The 27,311-nt window shown below is 52.9% G+C and overlaps 2 protein-coding genes across 4 annotated transcripts; one reads left to right on the top strand and one right to left on the bottom strand.

Annotated features, from left to right (window-relative positions):
- The first annotated feature begins 694 nt into the window (after positions 1 to 694).
- Positions 695 to 23,497, top strand: PSKH1 (protein serine kinase H1). 3 transcript variants are annotated; one of them, XR_011646284.1, is made up of 4 exons: positions 767 to 894; positions 9,008 to 10,034; positions 17,005 to 17,310; positions 21,262 to 23,497. XR_011646284.1 is itself a non-coding variant. In XM_004459650.5 (4 exons), the coding sequence occupies exons 2-3, from the start codon at positions 9,078 to 9,080 to the stop codon at positions 17,173 to 17,175; spliced, it is 1,128 nt and encodes a 375-aa protein (XP_004459707.1). In that variant the 5' UTR covers positions 767 to 894; positions 9,008 to 9,077; the 3' UTR covers positions 17,176 to 17,217; positions 21,262 to 23,497. The 3 variants fall into 3 exon arrangements, 2 of the variants coding, with proteins under 2 accessions (XP_004459705.1, XP_004459707.1); XM_004459650.5 differs by having other exon boundaries at positions 17,005 to 17,217; XM_004459648.5 differs by lacking the exon at positions 17,005 to 17,310 and having other exon boundaries at positions 695 to 894.
- A 129-nt stretch (positions 23,498 to 23,626) lies between these two features.
- CTRL (chymotrypsin like) lies at positions 23,627 to 25,717 on the bottom strand. The gene is made up of 7 exons (XM_004459647.5): positions 25,591 to 25,717; positions 24,834 to 24,937; positions 24,657 to 24,736; positions 24,476 to 24,557; positions 24,156 to 24,336; positions 23,933 to 24,066; positions 23,627 to 23,854 (listed from the first exon to the last, which is right to left on the bottom strand). Exons 1-7 carry the CDS (start codon positions 25,640 to 25,642, stop codon positions 23,693 to 23,695), a joined length of 795 nt encoding a protein of 264 aa, XP_004459704.1. The 5' UTR covers positions 25,643 to 25,717; the 3' UTR covers positions 23,627 to 23,692.
- Between the last annotated feature and the right edge of the window lie 1,594 nt (positions 25,718 to 27,311).

Here is a 27,311-nt window from a genome sequence, read left to right as displayed (position 1 = left end):
AGAGAAATAAATAAAAAATAAATTAAAAAAAAGAAACGTAATTTCTTTTTACAGTTGAACAATATTTCGTTGTATATGTATATCACATTTTTTTAATCTGTTCATCTCTTTATGGACACTTGGGTTGGTATACCCAACAGAATTGAAAACAGGGACTAGAACAGATATTTGTACCCCAACGTTCACAGCAGCATTATTCACAGTAGGTAACAATGTTTTTTAATCTGCCTGTGTTGCAGTCTCAGGATACACTAAATTCAGTAACAACAAAAATAAATGAAAAGAACAACAAAGTCAGTCTCAAGTGACCTCACCAATAGTCAAGTTAACTATTTGCAACTCCACTGTGATGGAGGTCAAATTCAACATATCGGAGTAACTGAATTAATTTAATTTTAGTTAAAATAGATTTTTGTTAAAGAAATTTAAATCAATCCTTTGTAGAGTTCCAGATGCACTTCCAGAACCCCCTATTGAGACGCACTGTGGCCCTAACCTCGCACTACAGAGCCCCCTACCGCTCAGCCAGAAGTTTTCTCCCTGCTGCCTGCGGTCCTTCCCTTTTCGAACACACCTCCTTCACCAACCCTACGGTCTGGCTGCTTCCAGCGACTGACAGACCCACCCCTGGAGAGGGCCCGCCCGCGCCCTGAAGGCGTTGATTGGCAGGTCATTTGGGCGCGCCGCCATTCGCGGAGGTTGAGCCCTTGGAGTCCGCCCCGCGCCCGCCCAGTGGGAGGCCCGCGTTTGTTTTGGCGTAAGGCGCGCGCTGTGATGACGCCACCACGCTGACGCCCGAGGATGGCGGTAGTAGCGGCGGCCGTGGCCGCAGCCACGATCGGGAGATGGTCTGTAGAGCCGATGAGACGTCTAACAGCCCGCCGCCCGCGCGAGGTGAGGCGGCCCGGCCCAGGGCGACGGCCCGACGGGCGGGAGGGGCGGCCAAGAGCTGCCGCCGAGGTCGTTTCCTGGTGCACCGGGCCTGCTGCCCCTGCTCAACCGGGAGTCCTCGGCCTGTGACCCGCACGCCGGAGTCTGCGGGGCCTACAGGGCCGGGGAGCATATCGGCGGATCGCCGCTCGGGCTCCCCGATGTCTGGGGCTAGACTGACCTCCCAAAAGTGGTGTCGCTCTGGGTAGCCCACGGGTCAGGTTGCACTAACCCTATTCTACACTTGTCTCTGGCGTCCAGCACCTGTCCCATACCCCTTCTTTGCGACTAAACGGTAGGGGCTGGCGAAGCAGCTGATTGCTTCCATGTACAGACTGGTAAAAAGCAGGCGTGAGCCTAGCCTGTTTATCCTACTTGCAAGGGAAAACCTAGACAACCCCACCCCGTTCCCTTTTCGAAGCTGCTGAAGTGGCAATTCCCACCTGAAAATTCGAATAAGATCTTCACTGCCGAAACCAGTTTCGTGGTGCCTGTATGATAAAGGCCTAGCTTAGCAAAACATACAGGCCTCTTCCTATGCTAGTAGAGACCTAACCCCGCAGTCAACACCTGGGCACTCTGTGTTCTGTTTACATCGTTGTGTTGTGGTTGAGCCCTCAGTTCTGTGCTTTAGATATGCGGTTTTCTTTCCACTCCACCCCCACCCACCGTAAGGGAAACAGACTGTCTTTTAAAATCCACCCTAGTTATCACTTACCTGGAAAAGCCTCCCTCACCTTGCACTTAACCATTGACTCCTCTGTACTTTTATCCATGCTGTTCTTGTTGAGTATGTCATGTGTCGCAGGATGGCAAGCCCCTTGAAGGTGAGGGTTGTGTCTTCTGTCTTCATCTGAGTGTCTGCCTCTGTGTTTGGCTTAAAGTAGGTGCTCCAGAAGCATTTCTGAATGGACTGGAATAGTTTGTGGATTTAAGAATGGATACAGATTCAGCTATGTCATTGAACACCTGTCAGAAGCCAAGATCTGAGAAGAGCACAAATGTATATCTTGTTTGTGTGCACATATATATGTATATATGCATGCACGTGCGTACTTGTGTGCAGGCACATAGAGGGTGCAGCATCTTCAGTACATCTTGGGAGACTCTTCAATACAGAAATTCAAGTGTCTCAGTCCCTGAGATTTTGTTTCAGAAACTCTGAGGTGGGAATCTGTATTTCGAAAAAGCTCCCCAGGTGACTTTATTGTGCTACCTGATTGAAGATCTTTTTGTTATTGTCTCAGGAAACTGTTGTCCTCTCCCCTGTCCAGTGGGAAGGTCTGTCTGTGCCTTGTGGATCTTTGTTGCAGTCTCACTTCCCATACCTTAGGAAGGCAGTATGGTTTGGTGGTTAGAAACATGGGTGTTGAAGTCAGAAAGACCTGGAATCAATTCCTGGCTTCTGTGGGATCTTGAGGCTCTTTGAGTCCTAGTTTCTTCATGGCAAAATAGAGATAATCATGCCTACTCAATGTGGTGACAGTGAATATTGATATAGTGGACACAAAATGCTTAGCACTGTTGGAACTCAGTAAATGGAAACCAGTGTCATTACTAATGGTTGCCCTTCCCAGTACTCTTGCTCTTCAGACTAAACTGAATGTAGGAAGCTGCCTTGTGTTATGTGATTTCCTTGAAGTCATTTCTGGTCATCAGGGAAAGCTCTGACAAAACTGTACTTCCATTCAGGGCAGTTGGATTTGGCCAATCCCTGAGAAGAGATTTGGAATGCTGACTCACCAGAGGGTGGGCTTGCTGAATAAGCACATTGTCCAGGTTTAATTGGACTTTCTGAGCTTGTTAAGTTGTATAAATGAGCTGGAGAAAGTACAGCCTTTAGGAAACTTGTTTGCCTCTGAGACTGAGCTAAAGTTGTACTGCACCTCAGTTTTGCTTGGCGCTGGAGTGGAATACAAATCCTAGTGTGCATGGAATCTAAAAGAGTTGCTGGGTTTCTCTGCCAGTCATGAGTTCATAGTTAAATGAGTGAGACTTTGGTTTAGCCTTCTCTTTTACTTAAAAAGCATGAGAATGTTGCATGGGCAACTTTGATGCTCTTCAGGGTGTCCCACCAGTGTGATGCAGATGAGCTATAGGTGTGCCAAAGTATCAAAGCTTAAGGGTACCTGAGAATGGCTGTCTCCATTGACCCTAGGGTGCTGTACAGTAGTATAATTCTCTGGCAGGAAAAAAAATTGGGAAAGTACAGCCCTGGAAGAAAGGAAGCAATTCTGCTTGTTGAGAGCTGGAGAAGGACTTATTTATTTGAACTCTCTTCCCTTCCAGGAATCTTACTCAGTGAGTATTAAGCTGGTTTGTATTGGCTAGGTCATCACTGAGCTCATTTCTTAGTACAGCCCCTCTGTTGCCATGGTGTCTGATATGATGCTGAGGAAGAATAATGTGGATGTTTTCATTTGCTAGGGGAAATTATCTCAGATGGACCCTTCCAGTCTGCCAGCCTTGAAGTGGCCTCTTAGGGCATCATGGAATAATGGAGTAAGAGTAATGGATCTAGGGGCTCTTGGTGTGAAACCATCTGGCCTGTGCATTCATTGAGAGCAGAGTTCCTGGCCCACAGCAGGTGCTCAATAAATACTTGTGGGTTGACCCTTAGGTCTTTGGAAGGAGAACTCCAGACACGTTGCCAGGGTCTGTATTTCTCGTGACAATGGGCTGTGGGTCAGATGTCTTAAATGGAGTTGGGGTCACAGTGAAATGAGGACACGGCACTTTTTTTTTAAAGATCTTTCAGCCCTAAGGCAGGGATCTCTGCCCACTGTTGAAAGAAACCTTTTATGCAATTTAGGATTTCACACAGCTTTGGAATAGGCATCATCCCATTCAAAAAGTAGAAGGGAGCTCTGCCTGACAGGTAGAAAGGGAAGCCCATTATAGAGTGGCTGTGAAAGCAAGAGAGGAGGTGTTCTGATTTAGCTGACAATAAGTTTCCATTTTACATAGTGGGGTCTTACAGAGTGGGGAGCAGATATACATTTTGTTAGTATGGAATGTCCAGTCTGCCAAGCTAGCTCTCCTAGACTGAAACTGGTTTATCACCAGGTATTTCATATTGCAGTTCTGTGGGGTGTGTACCATTGTTCCATTTTGTCAGAAAGCCCCTGTAGGTCAATTGTCTTTGCCATCTGGAAAATCCTTTCTCAGAAAATGGTCCCTCCTGGCAACACCCAATGTAGATGGCCTTTTAATCTACTTTACACTACCAGCTGTTACCATTTGGAACAGTGGTACCCAGGTGGAGTCCTGAAATGAAGAAGTGGCATCTCCGAGTTACTAGACTAAAATAAATTCAGTAACTTTTTTTTAGGAGGCAATTCAGTAACTTTCGACACCAACTGAAGACTGCAAAAATTTCAACCAGCAACTCTAACACCATTCAGTTCTGACTCTAACTGCCCAGAGTTAGGCCAGACTCCACATATTAAGAGCAATCCTTCCCAGAGGGGCTTTTGCCAGCCCTCTTCCTTTTCCTATGTCTGCCTTTTAACTAAGTCAGTGTGGGAAAAGGATTTAACAGATGTGATTGGAGTGTGGAACAGCTGGGATCACCTGAGGCTGTCACCTAAGCCCTTCCCCTCGGAGCTGGGACCCTCTCTCCTCCACCCACAGTCCATGTTTGGGGAGGTGAGTACCAGCATCACCCTGGTTTTGAAGAGCGTCTCATTGGAATGAATCTGGAAGAAACTGTGTCTAGAAGGGAGAAGGAAAGTCAGAGAGGGAAAATCCTTGGCTTTCTTATTGCTGATTTTAGATCTCTGTGAGGCTTTTTTTTGCTTGAAGTGGCAAGTCAGGACTTTACATTTGTAAACCTTAGTTTCTCTCATCAGAACCAGTCTGGGTGTGCACAATGAAACACAAAGAGTCAGTGAGTATACCTGGGGATAGTGTGTATTTTGTGACTCTAGAGGTCTGCCTCCTCACCAGAAAGAAGTGAATCTGTGTAGCTTTGCTTCTGGCCCATTAACTGGGACTCCCACTGCCCAACTCATCTTCCCTCTGAATGATAGTAGACAGTGTTTACCAAATGGTCTGGGGGGGCAGGGGCCTCTGTTTGGACTCAGGAATACTGGTTAAGAGCTGTCCTTTTCCCGAGCTTCAGCCCCATATGCACTGAGGTTCTATGTTTTCCCTGAAGGAGGAGATGATTCTGCAAAATTCCAGAGTCCATAGTTCTAACCTTTGGTCTCCGTGGAAAGAAACCTTGTTTCTCAAGGCCTTTGCTTAAGCATTATTTCCTAACCCGCCTTGTGGAGCCATGTGAGACCTCCTGGACATTTGAGTGAGAACTGCAGCAAATTTTGAAGAGCTTTGTGTTTTTGGAGGAACCTTTTTCTCTCCTGTAAGAAAAGAGAAACCTCATTCTGCTGAGAATAGAATAGATACACTGACTAAAACCCAAACCATTAATCTGTGGTCTCCACATTTCTCCCTTTTTTCTGATGGATTTGTAATTAAGCTCTTTGGGGTATGTGTCAGGGATGAGCTTGTTCCTTGAAAGAATGGGCCACCTTGGTCAGTATCTGCCTCACCACCTGCAATTCAGGCCCTTGGCTGACTGGTAATATCATGGTACCCCATGGTGACACAGTAAAACTGCCTGCGTCTCCCTGTGCTGCCTTTAATGGGTCATTTGCTGGCTTCACAAGGGAATGAGGAGGGTAGAGGTGTTGCCCCCTTGGCCCCAGGTACTACCCTTGGGCAGTCATGGAGTCTCTGGCCTTGACCTCTTTTCAAATGTCAGATTAGATTCTATATCCTGCACTGAATGTCACTCGGATGTACTACATGCAGCACAATACATCCAAAATGGAACTCTTCCCATTGTTTCTCAAAGCTGCGCTCCTGCTACACTTCTGATCCTTTTTTTCCAGGAGCCTAAGCCTGATGCGAATGTGGCCTCGTCATGTCTCCCTTCCACCCTCTCTGCCTAGCCTCCAGTCCTGTCTGTTCTGCTCCTGCCATCTCTCTATCTCACCCCACTGTCCCAGGCACCACCCTCCTCACTGGCACTTCTAGTCCATTTGACCCTCCTTCCGGTTAACTTCCACCTCCTGTTAAACACAGACTTGGTTACCTCACTTTCCTCGTAAAATTCTTTAGTACCTAGGAAGGTTCTGGTCGTCATGGTGACATGCTGCTCTCCATTACCTGGTTCCTGCTGATCTTCCAAAACTCCAGCGTCCAGTCTTTGCCTCATTAAACTGCCCATTCCCAGGCACATTGCTGCTTTGGGCCTTTGTGTGTTATTTTCTTTGTCTCAAACTCCATTCACACCTTTCCTCACCCACCTCTTTCTTCTTGCAGCTTGAAAAAAAAAGGAGGGAGGGGAACACATGCAGCTCAGTAGTTGAGCACCTGCTTCACACATAGGAGGTCCTGGGTTCAATCCCTGGTACCTCCTAAAAAAAGAAAAGAAAAAGAAAAAAAGACTCAACTTGGGGAAGCTCTCTCTATCTACTGCATCACTCTGTATGTATCTACTCTTGTTTCTCAAGCTTAACACTTACCATGCTACAGTGAAAGGATCTTTTAGGTTTTCTCTTCATTTACTCTGAGTTTATTGACCATATTTTGTGTGTGAAAATATAACCCACATTGGCCCCTGATGTCTTCATTCCTATATTCTTTTTTATTTTTATTTTTTATTTTTAGGATTTAGTTATTCTTTATTTAGCAAACAACCTGGAAGAACTTGCCAAAGGTGCAATGGTCATTCCTATATTCCTGACACCTAGTATATGTTAAAATAAATGTCTGTTCTGAATTGATCATTTCACTCCCAGTTCTGTGAAATAATTAACAGGAAATTCTTACTCTCTCCTTCAATCCGTGGGTCCCTTAGATAGACTTAGAGGAGGGCAGCCTAGGATAGAAAGGTGGTGACCTCTGGAAAGCAGTAACTCCAGCTCTTGACTTTGTCTAGGATCCTAGCAGCACCAGGGCATTAGTGGTCAGAGCAGCTCTCTCTAGGAGGTAAGTGGGGAGGCTGCTGGATCCTCATCCCAGGGATGTAGGGTGCCCTGGCCCCTGTCCTGAGTCACATTTAGATGGAGCTGCCAATGTCCTCTCTGACACCTCCACCCCTGTCTCTTGAATGAGCTAGTTTGACAATTCCCTGGTGGTAGTGTGCTGAGGCTTGTGATCCTGAGTTCCCTGGGACTGATTCCAGCCATCTGTGGGCCTGTGGATTTCAGTTATCCATGTAGTGAACTGGGGAAGTGAGAGACCCTGGAACAGGGTGTTAAAACTGCCAGGGTAAAGATGGTGCATTAGCAAAGTTATGGAAGCCACTAAGGAAAGAGTGAGGTTAGGCCACCGGGGCAGTGGTTTGTTTCAGTTTGTGGTCAGGGCACCAACCCCTGCAAGAGGCCTAGATGGCCAGGATTCCAGGGTGCCTTGAAGAAGTAGCTTTCTGAGTCCTGGGGTGGGGTTAACAGTGTTGGACAGCAGGCCTTCAATACTCCATACCTCTGTTTCAGAAAAGATGAGTCAGAGTAAAAAGAGAAATTATTTTAACATTTTAAAACCGTGGGAATTTAACTAGGATAAGGGATCTAGGCAAAGTAAGGAGGAGGGTGAGAGCAGTGACAGCTGAGACTAGTGTGGGTTCCTGCTCCTTGCTCAGGATTGAAGCATGAGAATCAGACACTATGGAGGTGTAAATCAAGGCCATGGATCTCAGAGTCAGCCTCTCAGCTATACCCTCCATTGAATCTGGGCTCCAAGCACTGAGGGGCCACAGCTATTCTCCCTTCCAGGGAACCATATTAGAGGCAGGTCTTCAGTCTTACTCAGGCTAGGTCAAAGTTAATTGAGAGGCAAAGGGAAAGGGGTGTATAGGAGACTGAGATTAGATAGATGCCCGTGGGTGGGGGAGGGGGGATCTTCTTTTTCAAATTTAATTATTTGCTAAAAGAGAAAAGTGAAAAGGCTCCACATAAAAGTTTTAGAAGAAAACAGAGAAATGAAGGCAAACAACTGCCCTTAATCCCTTCTTTAGACATGTTTGGGGGCATTCTAGCCGGGACTCCGATTGCTGGCTATGACTTGGAGTAGCCCCGGCCCTGTGAGTGTGCAGTGTGAGCTTGGTGCTTTCCTTCTTGGAGTGACATGTGCTGGTCACCTTCAGTGGGCATGGCCTTGAGCCAGCTACCTGGAGAGAGATGAGAGTTGTGACTGCCATCAAGCAAGATGAATGTTGAAAGAAGCAGATTCCAGGCCAGGGGATTCAGAGGAAAGAAAGAGGACTCTCAGCTGGGGCATCGGGGAAGACTGTATGTGCAAGCTACTGTTTGCATTGTGTCTTTGAAGTCGAATAAGGCTTAGTATGGCTGACTTGAGGAAATGAAAGGTTCAAGGTTTCTAAGAGATGTGAAAATATGGTATGTCTGCAGATGACTGGTTTTGTTTGAGTGGAATGTGGAATGGATGAAGGAAGAAGTAGAGAATAGTAAAGGGGGAGAAACCCACTGAAACTGGACTGAGAAGGGCCTTGACTGTCTTTCCAAGAGGTTTGGACTTGACCCAGTGGGCAGTGAACAGGAATATGGCACACTGAGATGTGTGCTTCTAAGATTAATCTTGCTGGGTTGTGCTGGGTAGATTGTTACGGGGAGAACTGGAGGCGAGGGCTGCTGTAGAGGTTGCGGAGGTAGTAAAGGCCTGACATGGCCAAGCAGTGGGCATGAAGAGGAAGGGTAGAACGGGTGCTGTATGTGGGTCCAGGTGCCTGGGCATTGAGTTGCACCATTGATAGCATAGGCCAGGAGGGGAGGAGCAGGAACAGGGGTGTTTGGGGTAGTCAGCAGGATAGACAGGAATGGAAACAGGGTGGTGGGGACTAGGTACACATACATTCCTGACTGTGGCCATGAGAGTGCCAGGGCAGGGGAGGAGGGCTGAGGTAGGTCCTTTGGAGTCTCTAGGAGGTTGAGATATCGGGTGTGGGGGAAGGCCACGTGATAGGCCACTGATGTGCAGAGCAGAGGCGGGGAGGGGGCTGGCTCGGGTCCTTTTAGAGGTGACTGATTTGCCCACTCTTCTGCCTGTGTAGGTGTAGCTGGGGCACTACCTGCAGAGCAGGTCCTGCCAGCCTTGCTGGAGACAATGCCCCCGTATCCGTGATGGGCTGTGGGACAAGCAAGGTCCTTCCCGAGCCGCCCAAGGATGTCCAGCTGGATCTGGTCAAGAAGGTGGAGCCCTTCAGTGGCACCAAGAGTGACGTGTACAAGCATTTCATCACGGAGGTAGACTGTGTTGGTCCTCTCAAAGCTGGCTTCCCAGCAGCCAGTCAGCATGCACACCCCTGCCCTGGTGCCCCCACTGCTGGCCACACAGAACCTCCTCCAGAACCACCACGCCGGGCCAGGGTGGCCAAGTACAGAGCCAAGTTCGACCCGCGTGTGACGGCCAAGTATGACATCAAGGCCCTGATTGGCCGAGGCAGCTTCAGCCGGGTGGTCCGTGTGGAGCACAGGGCGACTCGACAGCCATATGCCATCAAGATGATCGAGACCAAGTACCGGGAGGGGCGGGAGGTGTGTGAATCCGAGCTGCGTGTGCTGCGCCGGGTGCGCCATGCCAACATTATCCAGCTGGTGGAAGTGTTTGAGACGCAGGAGCGCGTGTACATGGTAATGGAGCTGGCCACTGGAGGAGAACTCTTCGACCGCATCATCGCCAAGGGTTCTTTCACTGAGCGTGATGCCACGCGGGTGCTGCAGATGGTGCTAGATGGCGTCCGGTATCTGCATGCGCTGGGCATCACACATCGAGACCTCAAGCCTGAGAATCTGCTCTACTACCACCCGGGCACAGACTCCAAGATCATCATCACTGACTTCGGCCTGGCCAGTGCCCGCAAGAAGGGCGATGACTGCCTGATGAAGACCACCTGTGGCACGCCCGAGTACATTGCCCCTGAGGTGCTGGTCCGCAAGCCCTACACCAACTCTGTAGACATGTGGGCACTGGGAGTCATCGCCTACATCCTGCTTAGTGGCACGATGCCTTTTGAGGATGACAACCGTACCCGCTTGTACCGGCAGATCCTCAGGGGCAAGTACAGTTACTTGGGGGAGGTGAGTCTGCCCTGCCGCTGTCCTGGGGATGTCAGGGGGCCCAGGGTAGGAGTCTATATCCTGCAGCTCTCTAAGAGATGTGCTCTGTAGGCCTTATTTTTGGGGCCAGATAGGTAATGTAAAAGGATGAAGTGAGCCTAGTGGGTTGGTTTAGTTTGGATTCCTCCAAAAGTGAACCCTGAGACGAGGATGTGAGAGCCAGTAGGTCATTTGTGATGTGATCCAGTATCACCAGGAGCAAACACAAGCCATTGGTGCTTGCAGGGGAAGCTTCAAGGACTCAGAGGTGGTGACAGATGGAACTATTTGAGAATGGGCCCCAGGGTCTCAGTGTGTCCTGAGATTCTGCATTTCTCACAAGCACCTGGTTGGATGCTGATGTTACTAGCCTACAGACCAGACTTTGAGGAGCAAGAGTTTAGGCAGGTACCATAAAATGGGCTGGGTTGGTCATGGACAGCCTTGGAGAAGGTGGGGCTTGTGCTTTGGAGGATGATCAGAAAAGGAAGACAAAGAGAAGAGGAGGGGAGAGAGCAGGAGGCTGGCTTGGGGACGGTAGACTGATAGGCAGGCTCATAGCTGAGGGCAAACGGATCCTGTAGAAGGACTTGAGAAGTTCGGTTGTCCTGATACAGGTTCTAGAGATAGGCTGAGGTTGTTGCTGAAACTGAAATTTTAAGCTAGGTCTGTGAGAGCATGAAGGAAGCCTGGCTTCCTGGGGCTAGTAGGAACCATTTCCCTGTGTCCATCTTGGGCAGCTGAGCCTGGATGAGGTCCTGGTTGCAGTGTGGGAACAAAGGACAAGGGGTGAGCCAGCCCAAAAGAGGCACATCAAGGCTGTTTGCATGCTTGGTTGGATGGGGTGAGGCAAGGGAACCATCACTCTTGGGAGCCAGGGACTCTACACCTGGCCAAGACTGGCAAATGAGTCAGAGAGGTTTTTTCCCCTCCTCCTGGCTGCTGTCAGGGATTGGAGAGGTGTGTGATTCCTGACAAAGAGGCTCCTCCACTTGTGATGCTGGAGGGAGGGAAAGCTTAGCTAGGGGATTTCAGCACCAGCCCACATTGGAGGCAGCTGAACTCAGGCTGTGGCGGTACTTCTGCAGGAAGGGAACTCTGCTCATACCCTCTTTCTGACCACCCAAACCCCTGATGGATCAGCAGTGGCAGAACTGTGATTGCTGGCCACAGGTGAAGGGGAAGCTGGGACATTGTCCAGCTCTACCTTAAAGCTTCTCATGCTTTCTTCCGTGTTACAAATGGATTCAGCAGAAGCAAATGCTGACCCACCAGGAAGCCAGGCTGATGGGGATGGTCACAAAGGATGCCATCCTGCTCACAGTTGAACCAGGTCTGAATGCAGGTCAGAAGGCCCAGAGTCCAGCTTGCAGAGGCTGTTCTTGTCCCAAAGCTGCCTGGCTTGCTGCATTCTGGGAGCTCCTGCTTCTGGCTGTTGAGGGTCCAGCTGACAGAGGCGGCAACAACCCTAGCTACAGGATGGTGGGAGGTTTCCCAAAAGGCACTGGCAGAGGAAAGACTTTCCAAAAGCCTATAGGTTTGCCATTGTTGACTAGGCAGTTTATCTAATTGGAGCTTGTAGAGGCTTGCTAACTGGCTATTGATTATTCTAGGGTGGGAGAATGATGAATGGGGTGGGGAATGAACTCAGGCTTCCCACTCTGACTCTAGCAAAAAGACTAGATCCTGAGCTTCTGCTTCCTGTTCTGCTAGAATCAGAACATGCATCGGGAGCTTGAGAAGGTGACACTACCCAGCCTTTGGTCCCAACTGCCCTTTCCCTGGAACTGAAAGCATCAGTTCCTGATTCCAAAGCCTACTATGTGACTCACCTTGGTAGGACCAGGAACTTGGCTGACTCCAAGCACAGATTCCACCAGTCTCTTAGGAGAGTTCTGGGTTGGGAGGGATTTGTCTGGGGAGTTTCTTGGGTGAGGGGGTCTCAGCATGAGGTCAAGCTCTCTGAGCTGGAGATCAAGTAACATCTTTGTGTTCTGCTGCCCACCCCAGATATACCTGGGTAAAGTACAGAGAGACACAATGGGCTGCTCTTCATCCCCATGAAGCTCGAACTCACTTGGAGAGAGAGAACTAGAGGTAGGACATGGTCACAGTAGGACATTGACAGGCACTTATCTTGGCATGGAGCCGGTGGGCCTTGGCCATCTGAAGCATGGGCCACAGAGCTCAGGCCAGGCTGCTGGGCTGGCCCCCCTCCTCAGTCCAGCCATCTGATCTGTCCTCCACTGTGTGATGCTCATTTGCCCTTAAGAAGGCCATCCAAAGTGATTAAGGCCCTGCCAGGAAAGCCTGTCTGGTAGCATGTCCTGTTGAGGGCTTTGTTGCTGTGCAGGTCCTTGTGCAAATGCAGGCCCACCCACTCGGACCTCAGCAGTGCTGGGACGGGTGTGTTTTCTTACCACTTGCTACCTTTTTCAGAGCACCTGTCCTGTCCCCCTCCCTGCTTGTCGTGGTGTTTTACATACACTAGAACCTACCATTGTACTTGTTCCCGAGGACTCTGCCCATGCAGCCCCCTGCCAGGCTCAGTGGTTTCTGTGGACTTGAGTAGAGGGCAGCCCATGGGAGAAGGATTTTGAGAAGGAGGGGGCAGGCTGTGCTCCAGCATGAGCAGTAGGTCGTTTGGTGCCATAGGGAATCGTAGAGAAGATGATGCCCATAGCAGGCCTGGTTTAGGTTGTTAGGAGTCCTTTAGTGCAGGGGGGCTGCTTGAGGAGTCAGGGCAGTAGGTGGGAGGGAGCCCTCTGGGTTCTTGATAACAAAGGAAGGCAGCAGAAAAGTATGGTAGGAGGAAGGAGGAAGCAGGGGAACACTAATGCGGGCTACTGGAATAGTCCCAGCTTGGGGTGGGGGAGCCTGAGGGTGTTTGGGGGCAAAAGGGCTTTACCTGGTGCTGTGTGAGCTGTAGTTCAGGAGGAGGAGTATGGGTCACTTGTGCTTCTGCAGGAGGAGCATCAGCAAATCTGCCCGTAGTGGACCTGCCTGGCTGCCCCGGGATGGTGGGTGGCAGTGGTGGTAGAGGGAAGCATGCCATCCTCCTTCAGCATCCTCCCCACCAACGTGACACCCCAGATACCCCAGGCCACAGCCACGCCAGCCCATGCCTACCTCATGCCCCAGACATTTGCTCCATTTACTCCCCACTAAGCTTTCACTCAGACGGTTCCTTCTGCTTCCAACCCTTCGAAATGTGACCAGTTCTAAAAGGTCTGATTCAAAATGCTTCTTCCAGGAATAGTGCTGGCTACTGCTACTGTGTGGAGTCTATTGAGTGCCAGGCACGGGGCTAGGTGGTCTATACCCAACTAAACTCCGCAACAATCCTGCCGTTAGGTGTAATTGCCATTTTACAAGTGAGGAAACTAAGGCTTGTGAGGGTAAGTAACTTGCCCAGGGGCTTACATGCTATCGTGGATTCAGAGTCTTTGGCCTTCCTGCCACTGCAGTCTGTTTTCCCACACACGTGCCTGAGGAGGTGCGGAGTCTTTGTTTCAGCACTGTCCTGGGCTGTTGTCTGTGGCTCCACTCTCCTCCCGGCCTGTAAGGCCCTTTTTTGCTTTCTGCTGTCGTGTCCAGGCTTGGCGTACAACTGTTGGAATATTTTCTGGGTTGAACTGGAGCACTTACAAGCAATGACTGTGGGGAAACTTTTGCCTGATTTCTGAAGAAGACACCAGTGGTTGTTGGTGGAGCCCTGGGACAGTCCCCAAAGCGACTGCTGGCAGGCAGGCCTGGCTGCTCTCTTCTGGGGGTTGGACTGCAGGAAGAAGTGGAGATCCTGCTGGAGATGGATACTCTTAGGATGCTGTTGGGCTTTCAGGCAGGGGAAAGGAATTGAAGGCTCTTCATTTCTTAGGGTCACATACAGGAGTCTTGGAAGAGGGAGTTCTGGGAAGGAGAAGGCTGGGAGGGATGATCTTGGGGAGAGAAATCTGAGTTTTTACCTGATGACTGAAAGTGCTGAAAGGGAGAGTCTAGTCAGGCTCATGGTGCTGGCAGGCCTTTGTGCATGTAAGGCAGTCTGAGGATGCAAAGAGCCACTTGGAGGGAATAAGCTTCCTGTCATGGGAGGCCCCGGAAGGGCTGGGGGAGCCATTTCTAAGGAGGGGCCAAGCTATGAGTAATCGTCTGTAGGATCACACTATGGGACTGCAGTGGTCCCTCCAGCTTGGAGGTTCTGTGATTCACTGGACATGAAATGTGACGTCCCTAGGCTGATGTCATGGCTTTTGTCCAGAGTTCTATTCCTGGAGGCAGGACATACGAAGAGGCCCGTGGAGGCTTGATGGCAGAGTGGTGCCATCAGCAGCTCGGCCATCTGCTGTGTGTAGCACCTTTGACACCCTCCTCTGCTTGGGCAGTCTCTGAGCTGTGGGTGAGCCTGGGCTACTGCCCCAGGGACCAGTGGACTTGGGCCAGGGTTCTCACAGAGCCTTGCTCAGGAGGGTGAGTGCTGCTGGGTAGGGCAGAGTCCTGGTGGGAGTGGAAGTCCCCCGCAAGGGCCACTCTGCTGCTCCCCAGGGAGACATGTTGGTGGAAGGTGGCTTCCCAGGGGAGGGTCTTCGGGCTGCTGGGTGGCCATCTGTCCACTTAGGTCGAGGGTATGTGCTCAGGAGCAGTGAATTGGATCACCTCGTGGTTCTAATAGTCCTGCAGTGGGAGGGGTGCCCAGAGCCAGTAGGCATTTACAGTCCCCTCTCAGCTCTTCCCCTCACCCCCTCCTTCACTCTTCCTTTCTTCTTAAAGTGACTCTAACTTTGCTCTTCTGCTCCGGGATGTTGGCAATCAAAGGAGATGGCAGATGTTGTCTGTCCCAGTGCTCTCTGGGTGAAGGTGGTTGGTACTGAGGGTGCTCGGTCACATAGTCTGGTTCTGAAGCACAGACCCTTCTGTTTCCTACCCCCTCCGCCTTGCCTGCCCCTGGATGCTGCAGGGAGCACAGGAGTGAGCAGGAATAGGCCCTGGCTTCCTTGCCTAGAACCATGGAGAGGCCTGCTGGGAGACGTGAGAGGGCTGAGACTGGATGGATGCGCAGGCGACAGGGAGGCGTGCATGCAGGGAGATGTAGTGTGTTTCCTGGCTCGGCCTTGGATCCTGCTGGATGCCTCTCATTGCCTTCCTTTCCCACCTACAGTCTAGGGCGGGGCTGCAATGGACGCTTCAGCTCACCACTCTTCTCCACTGGCCCCTGCTTCCAGAGACAGAGGAGGGCTTCCATACACTGATTTAGATTTCTTCCTTGCCCACCTGCTGGTGCTGCTGGGTGTCAGGTGCTGGGTGATGCCTCCATCTGTAGGGAGGATCCCACCAGATGAACGGATGCTCCTAGACCTGCCTTGGAAGGAATCCCTTGGGAAGGGCCAGCCCCTCCTCACTTGAGCTCTCCTGGTACACAGTAGGCATCCAATGAATGTGTCTCTCTCCTTCGATGTGGGAGCAGACTCCCTCAGGCCAAATGCCTGACAGGTCACTGGAGGTGGCAGGGTTTGGTCCTCTGGGAGTGGACAGTGGACTCTCATTGGTCCCTGTGGTTGGAGACCTCCTGGAGGAAGGCAGGGGCAGCTCCCTGAACTTTCACGCTGCTCAGGTGCCTGAGTGGGAAAACTGTGGGGGCAGGAGTTATGCTCTGAGTGGAGAGCACCCCTCTCACATGCCACCTCCAGGCCACCACTTGGCTCCCTGGAGCCCTGTCCTCTGGGCCTCCCTCTATCACCACTGCCCTTACATACTCTCAGAGAGCCTTCCTCTGGTGAGGCAGAAACAGACGCCATCTTGCTACATTGCTGCGTGTAGCTGTTCCTACCGAAATGTCTTGCTCTGACCACCTGCTGCCCTGTCGCATTCACCAGGGCCAGAGCTGCCTTTCATCACTGCTGATGCCCACCCCCCACCCCCACCCCCGCAGAGGCCTCTCCAACAAAGGAGGTACCGTGTGAATTGTGTCAGAGGCACTGTGCACCATCCATTCCCTCCCTCTTCTGCTCTTCCCATTGTCTCTCTCCACCTGGATAGCACTGCCCACTTACAAGCTCTGTCACTCCAGGCCCTCTTGTCCCTCTGGGGGCTGCCAGGGCTGTCATCTCTCCTACATTCTGACCTCTTTAGATCTGCCAATGGCCTCCCACACTTATCTCCCTTCCACCGAGGTAGAAGTAGACTCTCCATTAGACAGGACAATTAAAGGTGACCTGGCCTGTCATCACACTGGTCCTACTTCCCCTCCACGCCTCACATGTCTCCGTTTGTCTGTCTCCCAGTGCAAGTACGGTGCCCAGAACTGGGTTCTGCTCTCGTGTGGCTTGCTGCAGAAAGCTGAGTCATGTTCATCTCTTCACTTATCCTGGTATCTCATACTGACCAGGTGTTTGCCCTGAGCTGAGTCTTGTGTCCAGGGTCCCAGGGACACAGACGCCTGGTGCTAGAGGTCACAGCTGTGGATGAGATGTTGACAGCCACCAGGAGTCCAAAGTTCCTCAGAAATTAGAATGGGAGGAATAAAAAAAAAAAAAAAAAAAAAAGGATCAGGCCCTGGAAACCACTTGACCTCAGCAGAACCCAGGAGTGGGGATAGAAGGGAAACTATTCTGCAGCAGACTTCTAAATCCAGAACCATCCAGGGCTGCTCCAGGATGTTTTTCAAAGTAGATATTGCTCGGTTGCTGGCACAGGCTATCGGCATCTTCCTTATTCCAAAGTGAGCACCTAGCATCCTTTCTGACTCTTGAATTGCATCCTTTTTCCCTTCTGTCCCCCTCCTTCACTTCATGGGCCCTGGGTAGAGACAGGTGGGGGTGTAGGGTTTCATTTTGTTATTCATCTCAAGTTTCAGAAGGCAGCTTTACTAACCTTTAAGTTGTCACGCCTTTTCTCATTTTATTTTTATATTCATTCTCTGCCTCTTTGTGAAATTCCATTCTTTTTCACCCCCCAGGTTCTCTTCCCGCAGGTCCTTCTCTTTTCTGCTGCTCACCCCCACCCATTCCCTGCCAGCCCCAAGGGTGTTGGATTCTGTCTGGTCGGGAAGCTCAGGCACCAGGATTGCGAGCGTCTTGACCAGAGGAGGGGCTGCTGGTCCCACTGCTCCAGTGTCGTGTTCTGCTGAGTTTTTCAAAACACTTTTCCTCGTGGGAAGCATCAACGTGAGGTGTTCTTGTCCTACTAATAGTTCTGCTCTCCTGTGTAAACCCTTTTTCCAGAATGTCCTCCGTGCCCTTTCCCTGCTTTCCTCCAAGCCCACGTAAGTACAGGAAGGCAGCCTCTGAGGGTGGGAATACTGGGTCTGAAAATACGTCTTGAGACAAAGCTGAGGGAAGAACTGAGTCATGGTAGCAAAGCCCAGATTTCTTTCCTTCTTTCCCCTAGCAGCTCTTTGGGGGGGCTGCCTTCTCTGTCAGGACACCCTCCCCACAGCTGTCATGGGCTGGATAAAAAACCTAGAGAGGTCAAGAAGTCAAGTCAAGGCAAATGTTATACTCTTTGCATACAGCCAAGTGAGGAAAGTAAGAAAAAAGATAGAGAGCCATCTTCTCAGAATCTGGGACTTTTAGAAACCAGAAGGGACTTAGAAGTCGATGTATCCAGCCCTTTTATATTAAAAGTGAAAAAGCCGTGATTTCTCTAAGGTCACAGTTTGGTGGCAGAACACAGGTGGCTGGGTCACAGTCTAACACTTTAATCTGTCACTAAGACTGCCATCCAGAAGAGGCACTAGGCCCTTCTCTCCTGGCCTAAACGTAGAGGGGTCGGACCCACCTGCCGGGAGAAGTCCTGGGCAGCCCTGTGAGCTGGGTTTGCTGCTGGAAAGTGGCAGCCTCCTCTCTCTGTTGGCATCATCCTTCACCCTCTGAGCCTCTGGGCTCAAGGGGAGGACACTGGTAGTAGTGGCTTGGGTAATGTCCTTGCCAGGTACCTGTGACTTTAGAGCTAGAGCAAGTGAAAGGAGCTGGGGAGGAGGAAGAGGAGTCCTCTAAGTGGGCGTGGAAAGCCTTTCTGTTTCAGCGCTTATCCCCTCTGAAGGGACAGTGGGACTCCACTGCTGAGGAGTGACTGGTGTGAAGCAGGGCCGGGTGGAGGCAGAGTAAAGTTGGGAAGGAAGCGCTCGTGAGAGAGGTCCTCATAGTCCTCCGAGGTCCCTCTGCCTGCCCCCATGGTTTCTCTACTATGACAGCATGGGAGTAGGTACCTCACCTCCAAGGGAGGAAGCCTGTTCAGGGACTACTACAGACTTGGGAGAAGGGCAGCCAGATGATGGCAGAGGCGTTCCCCTCCTCCATCAGCCTTTCCTTGGTCTTCCTCTCAGACAGGGCCTAGCCCCTCACCCACTTGGCTTCTAAGAGGCTTGTGGAAAGGAGAATGTAGGTGGTTGCTGTGGAAGTAGAGGCTGCCCTCTTTGATCCCAAAGCAATGGGAGACCTGAGTGGAGGCAAAGCCATGGACTGACACTTGCACTTGTGGTGGAAGCCTCTGGGAGACTGACCGGGTATACCTTGGGCTGTTCTCTCTCCTGGGGCTCACAGGTATCTTTGGTGTGGCCCCAAGTATACTAGGGCAAAAGCCCTGTTCTTTACCCAGAGCCAGAATAGTTAGAGGAAAACTGAAGGGTATAAACTCGTCATTATGTTTTCTTCTTGTGTCTAGAATGCTTCCCAGTCATAGGCTGACAGGCATAGTCCTGGGCCCGAGCACACTGGGAAGCAGGGGGAGCCTTATTGGAGGCTTCAGCAGTGGTCCAGGGGCCGCTGTTCTCGAAGTCATCCTAAGCTCCTGCCCTGCAATCAGTGGGCAGGTGAGGACCACCTTGTGCTCAGTCTGTCTGATTTTCCTCTGCACATTCTATGCATGAGGGTAACGCTGGGAGCCATTGACACAGGCTGATTCTCAGCTAGGACAGCTTGAGTCACATCGGCTTTGGTTACCCACCTGAACCAGAAGCTTACAGCTCTTCGAAGGCGGAGAGCCGGGGCCTGCCAGAGATGGCTGAGCTGGCCCTCAGACAAATGAGCCCATTGGCATTCTGCACACAGCCACAGGCATGCAGTAATTGGAGAGGCAGAACATCTGGGTGAGCGGAAAGGGCGGATCAATCCATCTGGCTTTGTCACTGACGGCCTGGCTGCTTGATGAGCAGCAGGGGTCAATGCCTACTGTGAGCCTGTGACACTCTGGAGACGGAGATGCTTAAGCCCATGGGATAGATCTGGCGAGAGGCCCAGCTAAGACTGCACTGGACTGGTTTGGAGCTGCAGGTGGCCTTGGTGAGACTGGGTGTGGATGTGAAGTGGGAAACCTTCCATCCACCTGTGTTGAGGTTCCTGGCTTGTGAGTCCAGCTTCACCACAGTTTCCTCTGTCTTCTGTGGAGGGGGTGCCCTGCATGTATCTCAGCTGGACTGAGGCACAGGGGCAGAATCACAAGCAGGGCCACGCCTCTGCAGAGGATGGAGGAAACATTATGAGCCCTCTTTGGGACTGTTCCACCAACATGCAGTTTGAGCTGCTGTGCTTCCTGGTGATTTCCCCTTTTCTTGGTGACCAGGTAGGGCAGCATAGGCATTCTCATGAGCAACCTGTTGAGTTCTGGGTTTACCGTGTCCATCAGCAAACTTGCTTCTGCCCCTCTCTCACATAAGGAACAGGCTGCAATGAGTTCTGTGCTCTGGACTGGCTGGTCCCTGCCACTGGCTTCTTGTGTTCAGGTGGCAGCAGCAAGCCATGGGGCTTTCTAGAGGTGGGAGCCAAAGGCTGCTGTGACAGCCGTCTGGTCCAGTCACCCTATTTGGCCTCAGGGCAGCATGGCCTGGATGCCTGTGTGGGAAGACTGGGGCTCTCTAGGCCACCTTGCTGCTCCCAACCTGCAAAGTGTTCCTGGGCCTGCCCTGGCTGCCCTCCTCCCAGAATCCCCGGGAGCCAATTCACTGGTGAGGAGGACCCTGTTAGGTAGCTCTTTGGAAAGACAATTTCCCTGACATTTTCTTCCAGAACAACTCAGCAAAAGTTGAGATTTATCTTCCAAAGTTCAGGTGAGGATGGCAAGTGCCAGCAGCCCCGTGTGAGCACGCACCCTGCCCCATCCCTATAAGGCCTGGAAGTGGGTGGGGGAGGAGTTGGTGGTTAGGGGAGGCAGGCCCAGGGCAGCAGTGGTCAGCATGTATATGTGTCTGCTAAATGGGCAGGCTGCGTGCCCCAGTGTGGCCCAGTAGATTTTCCTGAGGCCCCTGGAGAGTATGTTCATGGGGCAGAGCAGGCAGTTCCCCTACCTTCCAGGAGGAAGGTGCTGGTTGGTGCCCCTGGCATCCCAGCCGTGCCATCTGCAGCAGGCTCAGGGAAGGTTCTAGTCGCCTACCCCACAGGGAGCTTCAGGGCAGTTGTGCATCTGCCCTCCTCCAGCAGACGGGCTCAAGGGCCATGATGGAGCCACAAATCCTGCCAGTAGAGAGGGGTGCATCCTTGGGTGGGTTTGTTTACTTGCTGAGCCTTTATCTACTGAACTCCTTTATGCTCATCCAGCTCAGCACAGTCTTTTGAGGATAATAAACTTCAAACTGCAGTCTTAAAGTGACAGCTGAGGTGATTGCTGGACACACTGGTTGATACGAGGGAGTCTCGTACCCTGAGAGATGCATGGGATCAGGCCAGGTGAAGACGAGCCGTGTGGGCTGCTGAGGTGTAGACAGATAGGTGCTGGCATGTAGCCACGCTGAGCAGGCCTGGGCCCTGTGTAGTGGGAGCATGGTCCATGGAATTTCTTCCTGAGGACAGAAGGCACTGAAAGGAGGCTGGCACAGAGCACTGCCAGGGAGCTCCTGCATCATGCAAACTGGAAGGTGCCCTGAGAAGGGTCTGAGTCCCTGCCTGGCCCTCAGGAGCCCCTGCCCTTTCAGCAGACTGAAATCGAGTCATTTTGAGTTGTTTTTTTTCTCCCCATGGCTGAAAGGGTGAGGCTGATGCAGGGAAGGCGGTGGTCCCCCCTTACCCCCCCACCTTGTCAGCTGAAGGGAGGTTGTACCCTCACTTCCAGGACTAGGAAATTCCCCTCTTAGAGGCCCAGGGAGGCCTGGCATGCTTGCGTGGGAGGAGCAGGACAGCACCTTCCATCGGGACAGGTCTGGGGACTGTGGTGGTGGCATTCTTGGGGTGCGGAGAGGTCAGTGATGCGTGCTCACACTCTAATGCTTGTCCTTGGCCTCTAGCCCTGGCCCAGCGTGTCCAACCTGGCCAAGGACTTCATTGACCGCCTGCTGACGGTGGACCCTGGCGCCCGCATGACGGCACTGCAGGCTCTGAGGCACCCATGGGTAGTGAGCATGGCAGCCTCCTCGTCCATGAAGAACCTGCATCGCTCCATCTCCCAGAACCTCCTCAAACGCGCCTCCTCCCGCTGCCAGAGCACCAAATCTGCGCAGTCCACACGTTCTAGCCGCTCAACACGCTCCAACAAGTCACGCCGGGTGCGGGAGCGTGAGCTGCGGGAGCTCAACCTGCGCTACCAGCAGCAGTACAATGGCTGAACCGCCTGGCTCTAGTGCAGACAAGGCATGGTCCTGGCCTCACCTTGGCATTTTGTTGTACCGTCCGGGCCTGATGCTCTCCCTGAGCTAGGCCTTCATGGCCAGGGGTGCGTGGAGAGTGTCTGGCCCTTTCTCTGTGCCTTCATTAGCCTCCATCCTCACCCCGGGCCTGGTGTGAGAGAGCAGAGGTGGTCCAGGAGTGGGGCCTGGAACTGGGAGCCTGGCCTGGCACTGAGCCCCTTCTAGTGGGCAACGGCTTTGGTTACAAGTTGGGGGAAGGGACAGGATCTGAGCTTCACTGTCTCCTTCACCCCTTGGTACTTCCGCAGACCAAAGGAGCTTGCAGTGCTGGATGGATAGTATCTTGTGGCCCCAAGACTTTTTGGACCCCCCCTTCTCCTCCCACAGGGCCTTCCTCCCCTGACCTTCTATATTCCATGGCATCCTGATCCTCAAGATTATGCTCCGGTGGGAAGCCCAGCTGGCACAAAGCATTTGCCCTGCTGACCCCTCAGCCCCTGCCCCAGGACTCATCAGGACCTCTAGTGGCAGGGCCATGGCATGGAGCTTGGCCCTTCTGGGCTGTGTGTACCAGGAACAGACCTTTCCCAGGCTCAGACCTCTGACAGCGAGTGCGTCCTGCCCATCCAGCCCACCACCCTCTGTACCTTCTTTGCAGAGCCCACTGTCACCTCCCTCTCCCCTCTGGGTGCCCACTCAGTTCCCCAAGTACCTCCCTCCCGACTGTGGGGGGTTGAAGGGAGCCCCACTGCTGCTATCCGGGGGGAGATGGAAGTACCTGGCCCATAGCAGAGGGCAGGGGCTTCCCAGGGGACTCCCCCCTCATCCCCCCCAATCAGGATTGCTTTGTCAGCCTTGATGCCTTCCTTTGGAACTGTCGCCCTTTGCGCCTTCCCTTTCGCGGCTGTTCTCTCCTCTGCAGCCTGAAGGCGCCATCTAGTGTCTGGCCTGGGTGTGGGCGGCCCAGGAGTGGCCACTATGCGTGCCTGTTCTTCAAGGGGAAGTGGAAAGGGAGGAGCTGCTGCACTGGGGAGGCTTCCCGGGCTGCTTAACTCTCCCCTCCTGCTGCGCTTCTGCACAGCTGCCCCTGGAACTTAGCCATACTGTGTGACCTGCCTCTGAACCCCGAGTGCTGGGGGCACTGGCCTTCTCACAGCTGGCCTTGCCCGGTCTACCTGTCCCTGCTTCCTTTTACAGCATTAACTTCCAGTCAGCCCCGCTGAGTCTCCACTGGAGGTGGCCCTTGCAGGAGGTGGGTGTGGCTGGGTGCCTGCTTCCCCAGAGGCCTGAGCCACACCTTGCCCACATCCATTACTCCCCACATCCATGGCTCCCCGGCCCCTAGCTCATCCTGGTAGGTGAAAGGGGACCAAGGCCCAGCTTTGGCCATAACTCAACTGCAGGGCCCCTGCCAATAGGGAGGGTTTGGCCCCCACTCAGCAGCTCCAGTGGAGGACAGCCATGGGCCAGGCCCTTCTCTTTCTGTGTGCCACCTCCAGTGGGAAACCAAGCCAAAGAGACCACTCTGTGCCAAGTCAGCTGTGCCTTGCATGCCCCCTGCTTCTGTCCACCAGTCCTCCGGGCAGAAACCGGTGGAGAGCCCAGACTGCATGGCCCCCAAAATTGCCCCTTCCCCACCAAAGGTCTCTGGGGGCCTGAAGCCTGAGGCCTCTGGGGTGTTATTTCCTCTCTTGCCCAGGTTAGGCTTGATCCTGAGAGTAGGTCGAAGAGGTTTGGAGACTTGGGCTCTTGCTAACCTCCCACCTGGGCCTTCATGCCATGGATTGTGGATGGAGATTGTGCAGTTATTTATTTTGTGTACTCAGTTTGTCAGTGTATCCTCTGTACTCAATAAACAGGCTGCCCTCCCCAGGGAAGGCTGCCCATTCGTCTGAGAGCCCTGACTCCTTGTTGTCAGACCGAGGGCTTGTCAGGATGGCAAGGATGGGGGCCCCAGCCCAGGCCTGACTCTTCCAGGAAGATCCTGACTCCTCAGCACCTGTTGTACCAGAAGACCAAGTCCAAGTGGAGAGTAAGACAGAGCCTGGGATCTTTATTAGATTGAGGCAGGCAGGGGCATCTTGTCACTGGCTCAGTTGTAAGCTACGACCTGGCTGATCCAGGTGCTGAACTTGCTAACGCGAGTGTACATGGCTGGTGTGTACACGTTGCAGTTGCTCGTGCCCCAGGAGACAATGCCAGTGAGCACCCATGTGTTCCCCTTCTGGCAGACAAGGGGGCCTCCAGAGTCACCCTGAGAGGGAAGGAGAGGGGAGAAGTCAGGATGGGGTGTGTCTTGAGACCATGCAGAAGACGGGGTGCTGGCACTCACCTGGCACGAGGAGGCACCTGAGCCACCTGCGCAGATCATGGAGTCAGTGATACGTGAACCCCAGTACTGCTGGCACTGACTCACGGTGACTAGGGGCAGAGCCACTTGCTGCAGGCGTGCTGGTGTCACATTGCCTGTGGGCCAGGAGGGGTGGCCAGGTTGGCTCAACATGATGGACACCCACCCCACTGCTCCCACCAGGGAACCTGGACCCCATGCCTACTTGTGCCACTGAGGCGGCCCCAGCCGGTGGTGACACACGTGAGGCCTGCAGGCAACGCCTCGTTGGGGGCTGCCAGGCAAACAGGCGAGATGCGTTCTGTGTACCGGGCTGGTGAGGCCAGCTTCAGTAGTGTCAGGTCGTTGTTTAAGGTGACGGGGTTCCAGTTAGGGTGCGTGATGGCCTGTGGGGTCAGGAAGGGGCCAGCCATGTAGGTCTGGGGTGATAAGTGCTGAGGGGACTAGAGCAGGGCATGCCCTCAATTCCTGGAGCCAGCACCCACTGCCCACCTCCCTTCCTTTCTCTGCAGCCCAGGAACTCACCCGCGAGATAGACAGAACTTGCACAGGCTCTGCGCTGGATGATTGATCATACTCGCCCAGGATGACAAAGTGGCGGCCAGGGCTGCAGCAAGAGTGGGGCTGGGGTAGTTGCCAGGAGGGCAGAGAAAGGGGGGAGGGGCTGAATGGGGGGAGACAGGGCAGGCAGAGTGGGAGCGCTCACCTGACGTTGCAGTGGGCAGCAGTGACCACCCATGACGGGCTGATGAGGGAACCGCCACAGAAGTGGAAGCCGCTGCTGTCCTGGGGTCAGGGCTCAGAGGTAGGAGTGGGCTCGGGCCATGCCTAGGCATGACGTGCCTGGGTCCCTCCCCCCACCCCACCACCCCAGCGCATGTACCTGCAGGGACACCTGCCAGGGCCAGGAGCCGGGCACTGCGTTCTCTCCGTTGACAATCCTTTGGTTGAAGTTCACCGCCGGTTTGATGGCAGGAACGCCGCAGCCTGGCCATTGGGTTGGTGAGGACCTGCCTCCCACGCCTCAGCCCGCCTCTCCCCCCACCTTCTTCCTGCATGACTCTAGACTCTGTACCCCCAGGGGTCCAAATTGAGGGGCTTCCTTTCTACTTCTCACCCTGAGTGCCTTCTGGGCCTCCAAAGCTGCTTCAGTTATCCAGCCAGCCCCCAGGTCATGGCGCATTCACCCACATCTCTCCAACCCACCCCACCTGCCCTCCAGCCCCTTTTCTTCCTGACACCTGGGACATCTCCTTCCTGACTCCCCCCACCCACTCCAGGTCTTAAGAGTCCATTTTCTTCAGGTTGCCAGAGAACTCTCCCTGTGCTACATGTCCAACCTGCGTGTCTCAGCTCCTTAAGCCCCCCTCGGTGCCCAGGTCCCAGGCCTGCCCAGCCTCTGTCCCATGTGTGAGACTGACCCCTGCTCACCTCCTGTCTCCTCCCAGCCCCTGCAGGCCCATTCCTGCTTCTCTACCCAGGCACCTCCTTTTTCCTTTGCCTGGCAAGCTCCTGTCCACTCAGTTCACCTGCTCCCCTCTCTGCCAGCTTGCTGGCCCCTTCCTTGAGCCTCTGGGCTGGTGCCGGGAGCTGGGTGACCCCAAGGGCTGTTCAGTCAGGGTTGGTCCAGACCTCCTTACCCCAAGAGGAGCCAAGGAGGACCAGGCTAAGGGTCAGCCTGAGCAGTGACATAGTGGCAGGTAGGAGGTCCAAGACCTGGGCCTGGCTATTTATGAATCTCCTTGTCCTTGGGCCAAACTCATAGGTCTGAAGCTAGGCCAGCTGTGCTTGCTCAGTCCCCTCCCACGCTCCAGTCTCTTTAGGCCAAGGTCCCCCAGTACAGGGGCTCAGGGAGGCCTGGACTTGACAGAGCCCAGGTGTGAGGCTCTCACCTCCTCCACCCCCTAAGGCCGGGCCTCGGATTGGCTCTCCCAGCCACCTCCCATCCCAAGTGTTGAACACTGGGTACCAGGGCCAGATAGTTAAATTAGGTCTTAGAGTAGCAACCCAGTGGCTGGGTCTGGGAAAGGGTCTACCAAAGCTTCCAGGGCCCCAGACTCCCAGAGAAGCCTGCTCAGCACCCAGCAGGTGACCCTGACTGGTGGAATGTCCAGCTGTGGCCAGCACTGCTGTGGAGGGCCAGGCCATGTAGCCAGAATGGGAGTTCTGGCAGGTTGCAAGTCATCTCAGTGACTCGCAACTTGAAACAAGTCACAGGTTTGCTCAGAGATCATGACTGTCCCACTAGCATGGAGGGGCTGGACCCCACCCCCATTTGTCTGACTCCAAAATCCATACCTTGGTGAGATGATGCTCGCAAAGGGCCTGGCACACGCAGGGGCAGGGTGTGAGCCCTCAGGGACTTGCAATGCCTAGACTGAGGTCATGGGTGGAAGGGTGACCCCTCAAATCCCTGACAGCCTCCTGGCTTCGGGACTCCTGTGGGTAAGCCTCTGGCTTCTAAGCTCTGGGCTGAAGACACCCCTGTGTGGAAAGTTACAAGAGTGCAGTGGTTAAGTTGTATGGCCTCGGCTTCAATGATTAAAGAACACATCAGGGAAGCGGACTTTCCCAGTGGTTAGGGCGTCTGCCTAACACACGGGAGGTCTGCAGTTCAAACCCCAGGCCCCCTTGACCCGTGTGGAGCTGGCCTATGCACAGTGCTGATGTGTGCAAGGAGTGTCCTGCCACGCAGGGGTGTCCCCTGCATAGGGGAGCCCCACATGCAAGAAGTGTGCCCCATAAGGAGAGCCGCCCAGTGCGAAAGAAAGTGCAGCCTCCCCAAGAATGGCACCACACACATGGAGAGCTGACACAACAAGATGATGCAACAAAAAGAAACAGATTCCCGGTGCCGCTGATAAGGATAGAAGTGATCACAGAACACACAGTGAATGGACATAAAGAGCAGACAGCTGGGGCAGGGGGGAGAGAAATAAATAAAAAAATAAATGTTTAAAAAAAAAAAGGACACATAAGCCAAAAAAAAAGGATGAGGGTAACAGATGTGGATCAAGTGATTGAGCGCCTGCCTCCCACATAGAGGTATTGGGTTTGGTTCCTGGTGCCTCATGAAAAAAACAAAAACAACAAAAGGAACCAACTCAGGGATACCAATATGGCTCAATGACTGAGTGTCGGCTTCCCACGTATGAGGTCCTGGGTTCATTCCCCAGTACCTCAAAAAAATAAGGATGAGTTAATGCGTGGAAAGAGGGATGAATGGATAGACAGATAAACAAAGCAACTATAACAAAGTACTAGTTATAAAATCTGCTGGGTATGTATGGATGGTCTATGTATAATTCTTCCAGCTTTTCTGTTATATTTAAGTTTTCACAATAAAGTGTTGTGGCGGGAG

Source organism: Dasypus novemcinctus, chromosome 18, assembly GCF_030445035.2.
Source record: "Dasypus novemcinctus isolate mDasNov1 chromosome 18, mDasNov1.1.hap2, whole genome shotgun sequence".
Lineage (NCBI taxonomy): Eukaryota > Metazoa > Chordata > Mammalia > Cingulata > Dasypodidae > Dasypus > Dasypus novemcinctus.
The sequence above is the reverse complement of the archived record's forward strand: the minus strand, read 5'-3'. Positions and strand labels throughout refer to the sequence as shown.